We start from the raw sequence: 17,229 nt of genomic DNA, 5'->3' as shown, positions 1-17,229 counted from the left end.
ATCAGTGCCTGGTATGGCAACTTCTCGGCCTCCGACCGCAAGGCACTACAGAGGGTAGTGCGTACGGCCCAGTACTTCACTGGGCCAAGCTTCCTGTCATCCAGGACCTCTATACCAGGCGGTGTCAGAGGAAGGTCCTAAAAATTGTCAAAGTCTCCAGCCACCGTAGTCATAGCATGTTCTCTCTGCTGCCGCACGGCAAGCTGTACCCGAGCGCCAAGTCTAGGTCCAAAAGGCTTCTTAACAGCTTCTACCCCCAAGCCATAAGACTCCTGAACAGCTAATCAAATGGCTACCCAGACTATTTTCATTGTCCCACCTCACCCCCTCTTTAACACTGCTGCTAATCTCTGGTTATTATCTATGCATAGTCACTATGTGTACTTGTACATATAACTTCAATTACCTCGACAAACCTGTGCCCCCACACATTGACTCTGTACCAGTAGCCACTGTATATAGCCTCACTACTGTTATTTTATTGCTGCTCTTTAACTTTTTTTTTTTTTTTACTTATCTATTTTTTACTTAACACTTATTTTTCTTAAAACTGCATTGTTGGTTAAGGGCTTGTAAGTAAGCATTTTATCATAACTCAAGGCGAGACCCAGATGCAGACACAGGAGGCAGATGGTTGGAGTCTTAGATGTTTAATAATACAAAAAAGGAGTAGACAAGAGAATGGTCGTGGACAAGCGAAAGGTCAAAACCAGATCAGAGTCCAGGAGGTACAGAGTGGCAGGCAGGCTCAAGGTCAAGGCAGGCAGAATGGTCAGGCAGGCAGGTACAGAGACCAGAAACTGGCAAGGGTCAAACCCGGGAGGACTAGAAAACTGAGAAATAGCAAAAGCAGGCGAATGTAAAAAAACGCTGGTTGACTTGGACATACAAGACGAACTGGCACAGAGAGACAGGAAACACAGGGATAAATACACTGGGAAAACAAGCGACACCTGGAGGGGGTGGAGACAATAACAACGACAGGTGAAACAGATCAGGGTGTGACACATTTCACTGTAAGGTCTACACCTGTTGTAGTCGGCGCGTGAGACAAATAACATTTGATTTGATTTAAGTATATTTTAGCAATTACATTTACTTTTGATACTTAAGTATATTTAAAACAAAATACTTTTAGACTTTTACTCAAATAGTATTTTACTGGATGAGTCATTTTCTATGAAGGTATCTTTACATTTACTCAAGTAGGTGACAATTGGGTACTTTTTCCTCCACTGCTATTGATTTTCAATTTGTATTTGGGAAATGTACATAAATCCATGAAATGGAATAACCCCACATTACCTCCAGCATTTAATGACAATACCTTTATATCCTGGTTCCAAAGTGGCTCTACTGTCATTCAATCAATTACAAGAAAAATGTGGGTTATCCACAACCATTTTTTAAAAGTTCTTACAATCTTATACAATCGCTTAAACAGAATCTGGATGAATCTAAAGCATGTAGCATTTTTTAAATACTGAAAGAAGCTGCAACTTCAGAAGCTGTAAAAATAAATTGACAAAATTGATGAAAACTATTGGTCACAGATATGAGAACATTTTCATTCTTGTCCTACAACCTTAGACATAAATTATTGCAATTATTGTGTGTAGGTTGATGAGGAAAAAATACAATTTAATCCATTTTAGAATAAGGCTGTAACGTAACAAAATGTGGGACTAGTGAAGGGGTCTGAAAACTCTCCGAATGCACTGTATATGTATATATACAGTACCAGTCAAAAGTTTGGACACAACTCATTCCAGGGTTTTTCTTTATTTTTACTATTTTCTACATTGTAGAATAGTGAAGATGTAAAAATATGAAATAACACATATGGAATTATGTAGTAACCAAAAAAAGTGTTACACAAATCCAAATATATTTTAGATTCTTCTAAGAAGCCACCCTTTGCCTTGAGGACAGTTTTGCACACTCTTGGCATTCTCTCAACCAGCTTCATGATTTAGTCACCTGTAATGCATTTAAATTAACAGGTGTGTCTTGTTAAAAGTTAATTTGTGGAATTTCTTTCCTTCTTAATGCGTTTGAGCCAATCAGTTGTGTTTTGACTAGGTAGGGTTAGTATACAGAAGATAGCCCTATTTGGTAAAAGACCAAGTCCATATTATGGCAAGAACAACTCAAATAAGCAAAGAGAAACGACAGTCCGTCATTACTTTAAGACAGGGGTGGGCAACTCCAGTCCTCGAGGGCCTGATTGGTGTCACACTTTTTCTCCATCCCTAGCAAACACAGCTGATTAATCAAATTGCACAGATGTCTTCACAATTATTCTACAATGTAGAAAATAGTAAAAATAAAGAAAAACCCTTGAATGAGTAGTTTTTCTAAATATTTTGACTGGTAGTGTACGTACAGCCTACTTGGTCACTGGTCCTCACATTTCCCATTCTCACATGCCAAATAACCTGAAGCCACAGGGTTCTTCCGGTAGGCTCTATTTCCTGACGTGGGAGCATTGGCTAACCGTAGGTCGGGATTTTTGACCTGGTTACATGTGCATTGAACAACATAGCAGCTTTTCAGCATTTTTGTTGTTGTTGTCAGACATGAAGGTCAGTCAATCCAGAAAATTTCAAGAATTTTGAAAGTTTCTTCAAGTGCAGTCACATAAAACATAAAGTGCTATGATGAAACTGGCTCTCATGAGTATCGCTATAGGAAAGGATGACCCAGAGTTACCTCTGCTGCAGAGGATAAGTTCATTAGAGTTACCAGTCTCAGAAATTGCAGCCCAAATAAATGCTTCACAGAGTTCAAGACCCTTTACTCAGTACTTTGTTGAAGCACCTTTTTTGAAAAGTTTGATGTTTGGAAGTGTATTGGGAAGTTCTTGGTAATTAGCAAGCTTTGTAGTTTGGATCCCGCAACGCAGTTGGCATCAGTTGCTGGGACTACTTGTCTCTTTCCAGTGATCCTGCCGACCAAGGACAGGTCTGAGGAGCTGGACTGCTGAATGTATATATTTTTATCTTGCTTTGTTTGCTCTTTTCAGTAGTGTGTCTATCTCTGAGAAGCTACACAGGAAAGGGCTGAAAATAGCCCATATGAATATATGTAGCCTTAGAAATAAGGTTCATGAATCAATAACTTGCTAACATCAGATAACATTCATATATTAGCCATTTCTGAGACTCACTTAGATACAGTTGAAGTCGGAAGTTTACATACACTTAGGTTGGAGTCATTAAAACTCGTTTTTCAACCACTCCACAAATTTCTTGTTAACAAACTATAGTTTTGGCAAGTCAGGACATTTACTTTGTGCAAGACACAAGTAATTTTCCCAGCAATTGTTTACAGACAGATTATTTCACTGTATCACTATTCCAGTGGGTCAGAAGTTTACATACACTAAGTTGACTGTGCCTTTAAACAGCTTGGAAAATTCCAGATAATGATGGCATGGCTTTAGAAGCTTCTGATAGGCTAATTGACATCATTTGAATCAACTGGAGGCGTACCTATGGATTTATTTCAAGGCCTACCTTCAAACTCAGTGACTTTTTTGCTTGACATCATGGGAAAATCAAAAGAAATCAGCCAAGACCTCAGAAACAAAATTGGAGATCTCCACAAGTCTGGTTCATCCTTGGGAACAATTTCCAAACGCCTGAAGGTACAACGTTCATCTTTACAAACAATAGTTCGCAAGTATAAACACCATGGGACCACGCAGCCGCCATACCGCTCAGAAAGGAGACGCGTTCTGTCTTCTCGAGATGAACGTACTTTGGTGCGAAAAGTGCAAATCAATTCCAGAACAACAGCAAAGGACCTTGTGAAGATGCTGGAGGAAACAGGTACAAAAGTATCTATATCCACAGTCAAAAATAGTCCTATATCGACATAACCTGGAATGCCGCTCAGCAAGGAAGAAGCCACTGTTCCAAAACCACCATAAAAAAGCAAGACTATGGTTTGCAACTGCACATGGGTACAAATATCTTACTTTTTGGAGAAATGTCCTCTGGGTCTGATGAAACAAAAATAGATGGCATCATGAAGAAGTAAAATTATGTGGATATATTGAAGCAACATCTCAAGACATCAGTCAGGAAGTTAAAGCTTGGTCGCAAATGGGTTTTCCAAATGGACACTGACCCCAAGCATACTTCCAAAGTTGTGGCAAAATGGCTTAAGGACAACAAAGTCAAGGTATTGGCGTGGCGATCACAAAGCCCTGACCTCAATCCTATAGAAAATTTGTGGGCAGAACTGAAAAAGCGTGTGAGAGCAAGGAGGCCTACAAACCTGACTCAGTTACACCAGCTCTGTCAGGAGGAATGGGCCAAAATTCACCCAACTTATTGTGGAAGCTTGTGTAAGGCTACACGAAACGTTTGACCCAAGTTAAACAATTTAAAGGCAATGCTACCAAATACTAATTGAGGTTATGTAAACTTCTGACCCACTGTGAATGTGATGAAATTAATAAAAGCTGAAATGAATCATTCTCTCTACTATTATTTTGACATTTCACATTCTTAAAATAAAGTGGTGATCCTAGCTGACCTAAAACAGGGAATATTTACTAGGATTAAATGTCAGGAATTGTGAAACTGAGTTTAAATGTATTTGGCTAAGGTGTATGTAAACTTCCGACTTCAACTGTACATATATATTTATATTCCAGACTATATTTCTTAAAGCCATTATTTTACTTGTAGATGTGTGTATTGTTGAGAATTGTTAGATATTACCGCCCTGCTGGAGCTAGGCAAACAAGCATTTCGCTACACCCGCAATAACATCTGCTAAATATGTGTATGCACCAATAACATTTTGTTTTATTTGATATAGTGAGGAGAGAGACTCATTCTGGTCAATGCTGCTTTTTAAGTGCGTAATTATATATATATATTTTTTTTTGTAGGCCATCTAATAATTGGGTATGCTAAGCATGTATTTGAACTCACATTTCACTATCTGACATAAGGTTGGCAACGTTTTGGGCTTTAAATTAGAGATGGACTCTTTTTCATGATTTTTCCAGTTATACGCCTTCCTGAACTAAGAGCCGTTTGAGAGCCAAATGAGTGGCTCTATTAGTTGAACGAAACCAAATGATCCGGCTCACAGAAAATACTCGAAATGTCCATCGCTCTTGACGATCCAGATTTGGAGAGGTTTTAGTGATTTTTACATCCTCACCCTCATTTAAAAATGTATACCTGATGTTACAAGTGAATCCTTTTTTTGTGAACTAGAAACTGAATCTATTGAACACTTATTCTGTAATTGTTTACATGGTGAGGTGTCCTGGACTGATGTAAAACTATATCTTCGCAACAAAATGCATACAACCATTGAAATATCTAAATTTGACATATTTTACTACACTGATTCCACAATTGAACGTCAGTATGTCATAAATCCCTTTATTTTATTATGACAAATGTTCGTACACAAATCAACATTTATGAAGAAAAAGCGCTTTTTCTTAAATGTTTTATCTGATTTGGAAAACTATTTAGAATCATTAACGTATACAGTACAAAACAAAATGTAAAAAAATGTATTCACTACATGTCTGTATTTGATTTAATATAATGTGGATTTGTATTATTTTTTCTTATCTTCCTTATTTATTTGTGTAATCCCTCTGGCTGTTCTGTGTCTTGTGTTTTGCATGTTACTCCTTAATAAATAATAATTTACAACAAAAAAAAAAGCAGAGGGAGAGGGAGAGGCATGGCAACTGTGAAACGTCATTTCGTTAGGAACACAAACTCTTTCTACGCCGTGCTCTGGCTATGTTTGTTCGTAAAACCAAGTGATGTCAGCGAGTAGGATAAGGGGCGGATCTGGCGTGCCCACGAAAGTAACTCTTCAGCGTGTCTGAAAGAATGCAATATGGATGATGAAGTTTCCCAAAGTTGTGATTAAGTAGCGGACAGTGGGGTAAGAATATGCTACAATGGAGATCTGTGGGAGTTAGTATGCATTGGCTTTTTTTTTTTTTTTTCTGAGGAAAGGGTCACTTGACACATTTTTAGGCAGTCCGTATGACCAACGTTCGCTTAACTAGCTTAAGTTAGCTGGCTAACATGGATAGCTAGTAAAGTTAGCAAGCAATGCCAGGAATGAAAGACGAAGTGGGACAGATATTTTTAGACATAGCTAACTGGCTAATATTAAATTCGAGCCAGGGAACTGACACAAGAAATGCAATGATGGCCCAGTTGAACCAGCCACAACATTTAGCTAGCCTCTTCTTCATGCCGGCAACCAGCATAGTTAGCTAGGTAACCAACACTTCTAGACATTCAGTCAGCAACCACCACAGATTTACTATTTTTGACCGATTGGCAACGGGTAGCCAGCTAGCTATCGGACTGGCTAACGTTAGCTAGCTACCGTAGCTATTTAACGCCACGTCGTTAGCCAATCAGTTAACGTTAGCTAGCCAGATACTGGTATGTTCATATTGTTAGGCTAGCAACGTTAGCCAGCTAGATAACGCTACTAGTTAGCTAGGTAATGACATTACGTTAGCTAACGCCGGTTTGTTTGAACTAGCCAGTAACGTCGTTAGTTAATGACTGGCATGATGACGTTACCACAACTGAAAAGCAAGCCAAAGCTGTCCTTGGACCTGATGTGATGGAAGATTGCCCTGAGTGTTCAAAATAGCTTGTTGAAACGCTTTAGGTAGCTTCACTTTAAAATCCAGATGTCTTGTATACCTGGCTAACGTTAGTTGTGTGTCAATAATTTATGAATTAATGCATATTTCATTAACATTTATACTGATTTCTGTGCACCTATAGCTAGCGGTAATATCTGCATCTTGAAAACAAATCATGTTGTCAATGGGGTTTCCAACGTCAATTTACCAGCTACTAGCGATCCTATATTTCAGCCTTGCTATGGTTTTACTGCCAGTGTATAAATAACTTTGAAATTGAATCCAGCCCTCCATGGTTTGCAGCCACCCTCCACTCCGCATTCCTACCTGCTAACTTTACTCTCCCCGGCTACCCCTTTTTAAGTTGCATTTGGCTTAATGTTAGAATTTTTCATGCTGTATGAAATGTACAATTGCATTTTAATGACCGATCGTTCTGTTCTGTCTCTTAAATGCAGGAAATGGACAGAAGATTAGAAGGAAAGCTTAGGATCAGCCAGAAAGAGAAGTGAGTAAAGTGCTCAGTTCTGAAACACTGTTGGCCTTCGGGAGACACACTAGGCACTCACTCACACATTACTCATTAATCAAACAAGTCATAGAGCAAACATTTCTAATAATGAACAGGACTTTTGGAATATAGTCAATTAATTAATGGCATGTGCATTTCATAACCTCATTACTCAAAACATCTGCCTCCCAGCATTTTTACTAGTTTGTTGTTTTGCTCCCAGAGTGTCCAGTAATAACACTACACAGTCGCCATTGAAGACGGGCATCGTGATCCAGGACGACTCCCCACACGCTGCGCCCCCGCCCCAGATCCGCATTCTGAAGCGGCCCTCCAGTAACGGGTCGTTAGGGTCGCCCCAGGGCCAGAACCGGCCCGCGCCACAGGTCAAGTCCCTGGCCCAGCGGGAGGCGGAGTACGCTGAGGCCAGGAAGAGAATACTGGGCAGTGCCAGCCCTGAAGAGTCGCCTCAGGAAAAGCCCAACACAGACAGGTAAATAAATACCTCACACACCTACACCTGTTACCACTGGAGTGCTGGGCAATGTTTCATCCACTGCACACCTACTATGTTACAGCTCTTAATCCCAAGTGTACTGTGTGTATATCTGTACATGTTTGGAACAGACACCATAATCTCTATGATTCTGTAAACAAAGTCTGGGAATCTTGTCACAACTTTCTAATGGATCGTTATTGTATCTGCTCAATTTACAATAGAGTTATTTTGTGCAAATAAAAACAGCTTGGAAGCCCAACTATTGACTAAAGCCTATTTTTGTAGTTGACTATATCCGTTCTTGGTCTTCTCCCTACCTCCAGACCAGGGCATACAAATTCTACCACACCTCCAGAGGACCGATCAAACAATCATGCTGTCCGCCAACCAGCAGGCCCCGACGGCACTCAAGGCTTCTGCCAAAACAGATAAGTGGAAGAGGGGCAATCCTGCTATTGGGAGAGATGGAGAGGAAGATGAAATGTCTGGGCTCCAGGGGGTATCACAGGGTTTTAAAAACCATTTCCTTCTATTCCATGGTATGGGATCAGCTGTGAATCGGAAGGCAAATGTCCTCCCCTCTCATGGCTCCCACTGGTAATGTGTGGGATGGATTAGAGGCTCTGTAGGAAGCATGCTTTCTCCCCCTCTCCATCCCACCCCCACTGTTTAACACTGTGATAAAGGACATCTTCTGCCTACTGTGATGATCCCTTTAAGTACCCCACCCCACACCCACGTTGTCCAAGGAGTCCTCTCCTTCTCTCGTCATGGGAAACCTATGGGGCTTTTGCTTCTATGCGGCTAATTTGGTCATCAGCCATGGACACTTCCATATGGAAATACTGAGAGCAGAGGATKCTTAAGAGGACAGAAGAGTAGTGAGCAAAGCAAAATGAGGGATGGTAGTACAGTACCTTCAAAAGTATTCATACCACTTGACTTATTCCACATTTTGTATTCCATATAATTTTTCCCTCATCTGTTTACACATGATACCCAATAATGACAAAGTGAAAACATGTTTTTTCATAAGTATTGAAGGAAATATCTAATTTACATCAGTATTCACACCCCTGAGTCAATACTTTGTGGAAGCACCTTTGGCAGCGATTACAGCTGTGTCTTTTTGCATAAGTCTCTAAGAGCTTTCCGCACCTGGGTTGTGCAACATTTGCCCATTTATTATTTTCAAAATTCTTCAATCTCTGTCATTGGTTGTTGATCATTTGCTAGACAACCATTTTCAGGTCTTGCCGTAGATTTAAATTGTAACTTGGCCACTCAGGAGCATTCACTGTCTTCTTGGTAAGCAACTCCAGTGTAGATTTGGCCTTATATTTTAGGTTATTGTCCTGCTGAAAGGTGAATTAATCTCCCAGTGTCTGGTGGAAAGCAGACAACCAGGTTTTCCTCTAGGATTTTGCCTGTACTTAGCTCCATTCCATACATTTTTGTTGTTATCCTATAAAACTCCCCAGACGTTAACCATTACAAGCATACCATCGTATGATGCAGCCACCACTAACTATGCTTGAAAATATGGGGAATGCTACTCAGTAATGTATTGGATTTTTCCAAACATAATACTTTTTATTCAGGACAAAGTTAATTGTTTTTTAAAATTCTGTACAGGTTTCCTTTTCACTCTGTCAATTAGGTTAGTATTGTGGAGTAACTACAGTGTTGATCCATCCTCAGTTTTCTCCTATCACAGCCATTATACTCAGTAACGGTTTTGAAGTCACCATTGGCATCATGGTGAACTGAGTTAGGAAGGCTGTCAGTCTTTTTGTAGTGGCTGGGTGTATTGATACACCATCTGAAGTGTAATTAACTTCACCATGCTGAAAGGGATATTCAATGTCTGCTTTTTTTTTACCCATCTACCAATGGGTAGCATTCTTTGCAAGGCATTGGAAAACCTTGGTCTTTGGTTGAGTCTGTGTTTGAAATTCACTGGTCAACTGCGGGGACCTCACAGATAATTGTATGTGGGGTATAGAGATGAGGTAGTCATTCAAATATCATGTTAAACACTTATTGCACACAGTGAGTCCATGCAACTTATGTGAGTTGTTTAGCAAATTTCTACTCCTGAACTTATTTAGGCTTGCCTTAAAGGGGTTGAATACTTATTGACTGACTCAACATTTCAGCTTTTCATTATTACATAACATAATTCCTATTTGACATTATGGGGTATTGTGTGTAGGCCAGTGGCAAAACTTCTAACACAACAAAATGTGGGAAAAAGTCGAGGGAGGTGAATACTTATTGAAGGCAATATACCTGTTTCCAGCTTCACCCAGCAATAATACTAGAGATACCATTCAATTCCCCCTTACTCCACAGCCCTCATCTCATGTTTTTTGTTGTCAATGTTCCTCTTATATTTTGATTATTGATGATCAAATCTGTACATTGCCATTACTTTTCAATGGAGGGTGATGTGTGGAAGTTGAGTTCTGATAACTTCTGTTTACGGTTGTCTTTTTTTAAATTGAGCTTTTTCTGGCGTCTCTGTCCTGATTTCTATTTAAAATATTTAAATAAAACAGTACAACAAGACAAATGGAGATCAAATTGTGGATTTTGGTCCTTTTTTGTTTAATATTTTCTGTATTTTTGTAGGATGAGACGGTAGTGATGTCAGAGCAGTATTTTAATCAAATCCCATTTTAAATCATTCTGTAAATATCGGTTAGTTCAAACTCAACTGTAGAGGTGGTGCTGGCACGACTTGGGGGGGGGGGGGGGTCATATGGGAAATAAATGTACTGCTGTACCCTTTACTGCCCCTCCATGTCAACTGTATGTTCACTTCTTCTAATGTACTTCACTGAAGTAGTAACTCAGGTGCTGATGAGAGACAGTCTTTGACATTTCAATCTTAGGGAGGGATTGAGTGCAAAAAAGGTGATGTTCATAATAATACCTGAGTTGGCACCTACTTTCAAAACTGATAATGCTGCACCGATGTGTTCAACAAATGTATGTTTGGAATGAAAGGAATCTGAGTGTCAGTCCAAGTCTGCCAGGTGGTTAGCCTCTGGCCCCTTCAGTATGCCATGGTATTTGAATGGAGGAATATCACTACGCTACCCCAAAGAACCCAGGGGAGTCCAGGGCCCTCTATAGCAGCCATGTTACTGCTTCAGATAGAAATGTGTAAAATGGACACTGTGGTAGTCACTTAACTATGAACCATTAATCTGGAGTGTTCGGTTACATTGCTTCCCCACGGACTTAAGTTTTCACCTGATGTCATATTAGTAAGGAGGTTTTGGTTGTGTAAACTGAATATGCTAAAGGATAAACCTGGATACTGTAAGGGATTCCTGAAAGTCTGTCTGCACCAACCCAACTAGCGGGGGAATGCAGAGGATCAACAGGGTTTGTGAAGCTCTGAGTGAGAACACAAAAAGGCCTGTAAATATTGATTGAATAAAAATGATTTGTAAAATAATCCACTGCTTGTCCTTCATATCTCAACATGGCCATGAGACAGTTTAAAGTGATATGGATTTCACCACAGTGATACAAGGATACATTGTATATTTTCATACACATTTGTTGTACCAAGTCCATCGGAGTCCCCTATTGAACAAATCTTTATGGGATCAAATTCCCTCTTTACTAAACATTTCTCACAAATGAATGCAACCTGACGAGGTTATTTAACATTTGACGTTTTATAGTCTAATATTGCTGGCTGCTACCAGTGACACAGTATTGTACTTCACATTGCTGTTGAAAATTACAATGTGTAAAACATACTTTGGAGGTTTGCTCATTGTCCACTCGGGTATCGTGGATTTGGCTCAGATCCCAGGCACTCTTTGGCCGGGGGAATATTATTGTCCAATGGGAGGGAGGCTGATGCTAGCTCAGGCCAATGACTGCATTGGGGCGGGGCTAGTGGTTGGGCTAGGAGGGCGAGTCTGACAGGAGGACGTCTTGGCGCTTGTACTGGTTATTGGACGGTTGCCTCCCTTGTAGCAGACGCAGACAGACCAAGGCATGCGGTACTATCAGCATCTAGAGGAGAGCCAGTGGGACATAGTAACACACAGTCAATCCTAAAATTAGTTTACCTCAAAGGATGCTTTTAACAATATTGGAACATGACCCTATAGTTGTCTCTGCATACAGTACCTCCAATAGGAAGCAGATGATGAAGATGAGTGTGACTATACTTTTTTTGTGACTGATTTGCAAGGCACGTTCGTTCAACATTACCAAACCCAACAAATAATGTGATACATGACATGGCCAAAAGTTTTGATAACTGTAAATCTTTCTTGGACAAGGGGACTTTTATCAATATATTCACCTGTATTTACCCCCCAAAAATGAAATGCTAATTAGCTGCTCACGTGGCTATCATAAAGAACTACAAATGCCATGACACTGTCGGATTGAGGCAAAGGTAAGAATCTCTGGGTCAACTATCTAATGTTARCTAAATGTAGTAATGAATTCATTGGCTAAATTTCTTTAAATGGGAAATTCTGTGAACTGTCTTGTGCAAGTTTTAGTTGACACAATACCTGTTAGCAAAGGTGTCGGCTAGAGATGACATGGAGGGATTTGTAGTTTTGCATAATGTCTACTTTGATACTAATCAGCATTTTAGAATCTGAGAGTAAATAGAGCTGAATATATTGATAAGTCACATTGTCCGAGAGGAATTTACATGATTATCAAAATGTTACGCAAGGGTAAACTTACACGAAACACAGCCCTTATTTTAAGCGTTTCTAAAATCCCCTATGGGAAATATGAATGGTGGGAAAACGATTGGAACCATTTCCCTGTTGACCGCTAGGTTTTATGGGTATTATGACAACTCCATTGTGGGACTCTATGAAAGGTGCTATACAATACAATTTGATCATAATTACTATTAATCAATGGTCCTTACCAGTACTGGGTGGTGGTGATCTGCAGAGTGGACATCTGGCCCAGGATRAGCAGCAGGGTGTGCAGCATCAGGCTAGCTAGGACCGGCAGCGCCAGCAGTCTAGTGTGGGGCCGCTAGGGGCACAGCTCAATGCTGGGTCCCCCTTTCCCCATAACGATTGCCAGCAGCATCACCAGGAAAGAACAGGAACTGCAGGTCGACCAGGTTAGTCTTCTCCTGAAAGGGGCACACAAAATGGCGGAGAGAGTCAACACGTGCTATAAGTGAGTGAGGGTAAAATACAATTCCAAAGCATTCTTCTGATCCAGGCAAATTGAATGTTAGATATCGACAAGATGTAAGTTAAAACCTGCCATGAGGAAGTATGCACCATAAACCCCTCCAAAACATTGCACACATTATCTGTCATATCTCCTGCCTTTATTTCTTTCCATAGGTAAATAAACTGTAGGCTTGGCTTAGCAACCACTATAGAACTCACAGTGTAGAGGATGAGTACAGACGAGAACTTGGATGAGACTATACAAGGCCATGTACTTAAAGAGACTGAACGATGTCACCAGAGAATCACCCGTGTCAAAAATAATTACAACAGCACATTTTTTCTATGACTCTACAGTACTCGGTACTGTTGGATGTCAGGTGTCCTTACCGTGTACAGCTGATGTTGTCTGAATTGGAGGTGAAGGGAGTCCACAGAAGCATCGTCCTCAGACAGACACACTTACATCTGCGGCCCTCAAGGCTCCGCAATCATTGACCCCGTCTCCCCATATGCCCACACTGTAGCTACACAGGGAGGAAGATGGTGAATGGGTGAGACCTTAGGCCTGTACCCTTTTCACACTACTGAGCTGTGCCAAAGTGAACTGAGCCAATCAGTGGAAGAATCTGCCCTGCGTCTGTCCTTTCATGTACCTCCATTTGCTACAGAGTTCCTTTGTCTTTCTCTTTTTCCCTACTTTCAATCAATGTCATTCTAGTCCCGTCTCCTCCTCTGGGGCCTAATTTATAAACCGTGCGTACATACAAAACATACCCCAAAACATGCGTGTGCCAGTTTTCACACAAAATTTGCCTTTATAAAAACTCAATTTGAGGTTAGAATGTGCACACCATCCCGCAAACTTTAGACCATGCGTATCTTTAGACAGTTTCTAGTGCTTGAAGTATTGCAAGCAGGCAAGTAGCCTAGTATTTTGTGCAACAAATGGGGGATAAGATGGACAAGTTTGTTCATAATAAATTGATAAGATTAAATTGTTTGCCGTTAGTGAGAAGAGAGAACAGCAATTTTGTTTCTTTGCATTATAGAATAATTATAAATAGGCATCCATTTCCTAGGTTATATTAGAATCATTGCAGAATAAATTCCTCACCTTTTCTGTGATGGTTTTATACTCACGAGGTAGCCTATAGACCCGCAACAAGTTAGGATACCATTCTTCCTGTCTTTTGTTTATTTGGACCCACTTCACAGTAGTAAATAGATAAGCTATTTCAAGTATTTGTCAATGCCATCCGATCCAGAGCACAGTTTATTAACAGTAGAACAGACAATGTTTGGGCTACAAAGACAGAGAGATGCTATTCATACCAGAGACCATGACGGTATGAAGATGTGCCAATATGAGGGTAGTTATGACCTGACCAGATTGTTCATTACCAGCAGACCGCAGGGACTGCATGTCTATCTCTACCTCCCCCCTGTGGACACAAACACATCTCCATCAACACCTAGTAAATGTGATAGTTCACAATCGGCGCTACAGGCAGAGGTTTAGAAGAGATTATGGAGGACTTGGGTAGTAGCTAGGAGGGACATAAAGAACATAAAATGTTGTTCAATGGTGCTCAAGTCAGTCTGCCCATCCAGAGGTTTGTAACCAAAAGGTAGCACCCTGAAGCCTTCACTTGCGAAAGTATGCAGGGTGTTTGAGAATTGTGTTGGCACTGCAAGACATGGTTTAAAAGAAAGACAATAGAGCTAAACAATAATCAAAGAAGACGAGCTTAAAAACACCTCACAAAATTCATTTGAACAAGTGTTAATGCTAATCTTATAGCAACTTATTCTTTCTGTGAAATATCTATAACTTCATGGCTCTCTTTATCTCCTCTCTCTTTGTCTTTCTCTCATACTGCTGTCTTTCAGGCAGAGCCTGGCCATCATCTCGGGGCCTCTTTGAGAAAGGCGAGGGGTGGCTGTCCCCCGGGGGCCACTGTCACCTCCGCTGGAGGGATGAGAAGGGAAACAGCGCAAGAGGGCCATAGCCTCATGAATGGATTGATAGAACATGACAGAAGAAAAACATGGTTAAACTTCTCTTGAATCCTTCATCATAACAGTGTTATAAAGATGTCATAAACAGGCATGACAACTGGAAGTCAGTTTATAACAACGGCCTTAACCCTTATTTATTTCTTAACTTTTTTTGTTGAACAAACTCTTATTCAAATGCAGGCTATATAGCCCATACTGTATGGGCTTCCGTAGAAATGTGCTTGCCAGTTGTATAGTGACAAGGATTTCTTTGAATTATTAATTCATAATTTATAGCATCTCTGCTATGTTTATGCCATTGGGAACACTTGAACCCCTTTACCCAGATCAGCATTTCCCAGACTCAATTCTGGGGGACCCCAAGGGGTTCATATTTTGGGTTTTGCTCTAGCACTACACAGCTGATTCAAATAATCAACGCATCATCAAGCTTTGATTATTTGAATCAGCTGTGTAGTGCTAGGGCAAAAAAACAAAACGTGCCCTCCTTGGGGTCCCCATGACCGAGTCTGGGAAATGCTGATCTGAGTAAAGGGGTTCCAATGACATAAACATAGCAGAGATGCTATAAATGATGAATTAATAATTCTGAGAGGAACCTAAGAACAAATAATACCTTGTCACTATACGACTGGCAAACTGAGGTCTGACGAGCAAAACAAGTACCTCATACTAGAGAGAGCGCTAGCTTACCTTTATCTTCTATTTTGCCTGTCTTCATCCCCTGTCATGTGACATCTAAGCACATTTCTACGGAAGCCCATACAGTATGGGCTATATAGCCTGTGTTTGAATAAGAGTTTGTTCAACAACAAAAGTTAAGAAATAAATAAGGGTTAAATGTAATGAGTTTTTTAATATATTTTTAATCATTATAGGCCTACTGTTTATAATCTAAAAATGACCACTATATGCCAGATTGCATGAGACTATCCTTACACATGATACCTAGGACATTCCACAAACAGAGCCAAAAATAAATAAATTAGGCGGCTGCATCATGCGTGACTGAGCTTACTATGCTTATAGCCTCGGCGGCTCAGCCTGTTCACACAAGTGAAATGCAAATCCAACATAATCATGAGATAAAATTTCTAATTGATACTGCTCCCATCCCCATGGGACAATGATAAATCATAGTATTTAAAACATAGTGCTTTCGGAAAGTGTTCAGACCCCTTCACTTTTTCAATTTTTGTTACATTACAGCCTTATTCTAAAATGGATTAAATTACTTTTCCCCCCTAATCAATCTACGCACAATACAATAATKACAAAGTGAAAACAGGTTTTTAGAAATGTTTGCACATTTATAAAAATAAAAACAGAAATACCTTATTTACATAAGTATTCAGACCCTTTGCTATGAGACTCAAAATTGATCTCAGGTGCATCCTGTTTCCATTGATTATCCATGAGATGTTTCTACAACTTCATTGGAGTCAACCTGTGGTAAATTCAATTGATTGGACATGATTTGGAAAGGCATACACCTGTCTATATAAGGTCCCACAGTTGACAGTAGATGTCAGAGCAAAAACCAAGCAATGAGGTCAAAGGAATTGTCCGTAGAACTCCAAGACAGGATTGAGTCGAGGCACAGATCTGGTGAAGGGTACCAAAACATGTCTGCAGCATTGAAGGTCCCCAAGAACACAGTGGCCTCCATCATTCTTAAATGGAAGAAGTTTGGAACCACCAAGACTCTTCCTTGAGCTAGCTGCCCGGGCCAAACTGAGAAATCGGGGAGAAGGGCCATGGTCAGGGAGGTGACCAAGAACCCAATGGTCACTCTGACAAAGCTCTAGAGTTCCTCTGTGGCGATGAGATAACCTTCCAGAAGGACCACCATCTCTGCAGCACTCCACCAATCAGGGCTTTATGGTAAAGTGGCCAGACGAAAGCCACTCCTCAGTAAAAGGCACATGACAGCCCCCTTTGGAGTTTGCCAAAAGGCACCTAAAGGACTCTCAGACTATGAAAAACAAGATTCTCTGGTCTGATGAAACCAAGATTGAACTCTTTGGCCTGAATGCCAAGTGTCACATTTGGAGGAAACCTGGCACCATCCCTACGGTGAAGAATGGTGGTGGCAGCATCATGCTGTGGGGATGTTTTTCAGCGGCAGGGACTGGGAGACTAGTCAGGATCGAGGGAAAGATGAACCGAGCAAAGTACAGAGAGATCCTTGAGGAAAACCTGCTACAGAGCACTCAGGACCTCAGACTGTGGTGAAGACTCACCTTCCAACAGGACAACAACTCTAAGCACACAGCCAAGACAAGGCAGGAGTGGCTTCGGGACAAGTCTCTGAACGTTCTTGAGTGGCCCAGCCAGAGCCCAGACT

General features: G+C 40.6%; 1 protein-coding gene and 1 long non-coding RNA gene across 3 annotated transcripts; one reads left to right on the top strand and one right to left on the bottom strand.

The window, feature by feature from the left end:
- The first annotated feature begins 5,760 nt into the window (after nucleotides 1-5,760).
- LOC111966528 (SUZ RNA-binding domain-containing) lies at nucleotides 5,761-10,246 on the top strand. 2 transcript variants are annotated; one of them, XM_023991247.2, is made up of 4 exons: nucleotides 5,761-5,934; nucleotides 7,120-7,169; nucleotides 7,396-7,665; nucleotides 7,995-10,246. In XM_023991247.2, the coding sequence occupies exons 2-4, from the start codon at nucleotides 7,123-7,125 to the stop codon at nucleotides 8,101-8,103; spliced, it is 426 nt and encodes a 141-aa protein (XP_023847015.1). In that variant the 5' UTR covers nucleotides 5,761-5,934; nucleotides 7,120-7,122; the 3' UTR covers nucleotides 8,104-10,246. The 2 variants fall into 2 exon arrangements, with proteins under 2 accessions (XP_023847015.1, XP_023847016.1); XM_023991248.2 differs by lacking the exon at nucleotides 5,761-5,934 and adding an exon at nucleotides 5,989-6,684.
- LOC139028038 (uncharacterized) lies at nucleotides 10,106-16,231 on the bottom strand. The gene is made up of 2 exons (XR_011480182.1): nucleotides 12,599-16,231; nucleotides 10,106-11,712 (listed from the first exon to the last, which is right to left on the bottom strand). It is a non-coding gene; the product is annotated as an uncharacterized lncRNA (long non-coding RNA).
- Nucleotides 16,232-17,229: the final 998 nt, after the last annotated feature.

Source organism: Salvelinus sp. IW2-2015, linkage group LG7 (genome assembly GCF_002910315.2).
Source record: "Salvelinus sp. IW2-2015 linkage group LG7, ASM291031v2, whole genome shotgun sequence".
In the NCBI taxonomy this organism is placed as follows: Eukaryota; Metazoa; Chordata; class Actinopteri; order Salmoniformes; family Salmonidae; genus Salvelinus; species Salvelinus sp. IW2-2015.
Note: the sequence above shows the minus strand (reverse complement) of the source record. Positions and strands in the feature narration are given on the sequence as shown.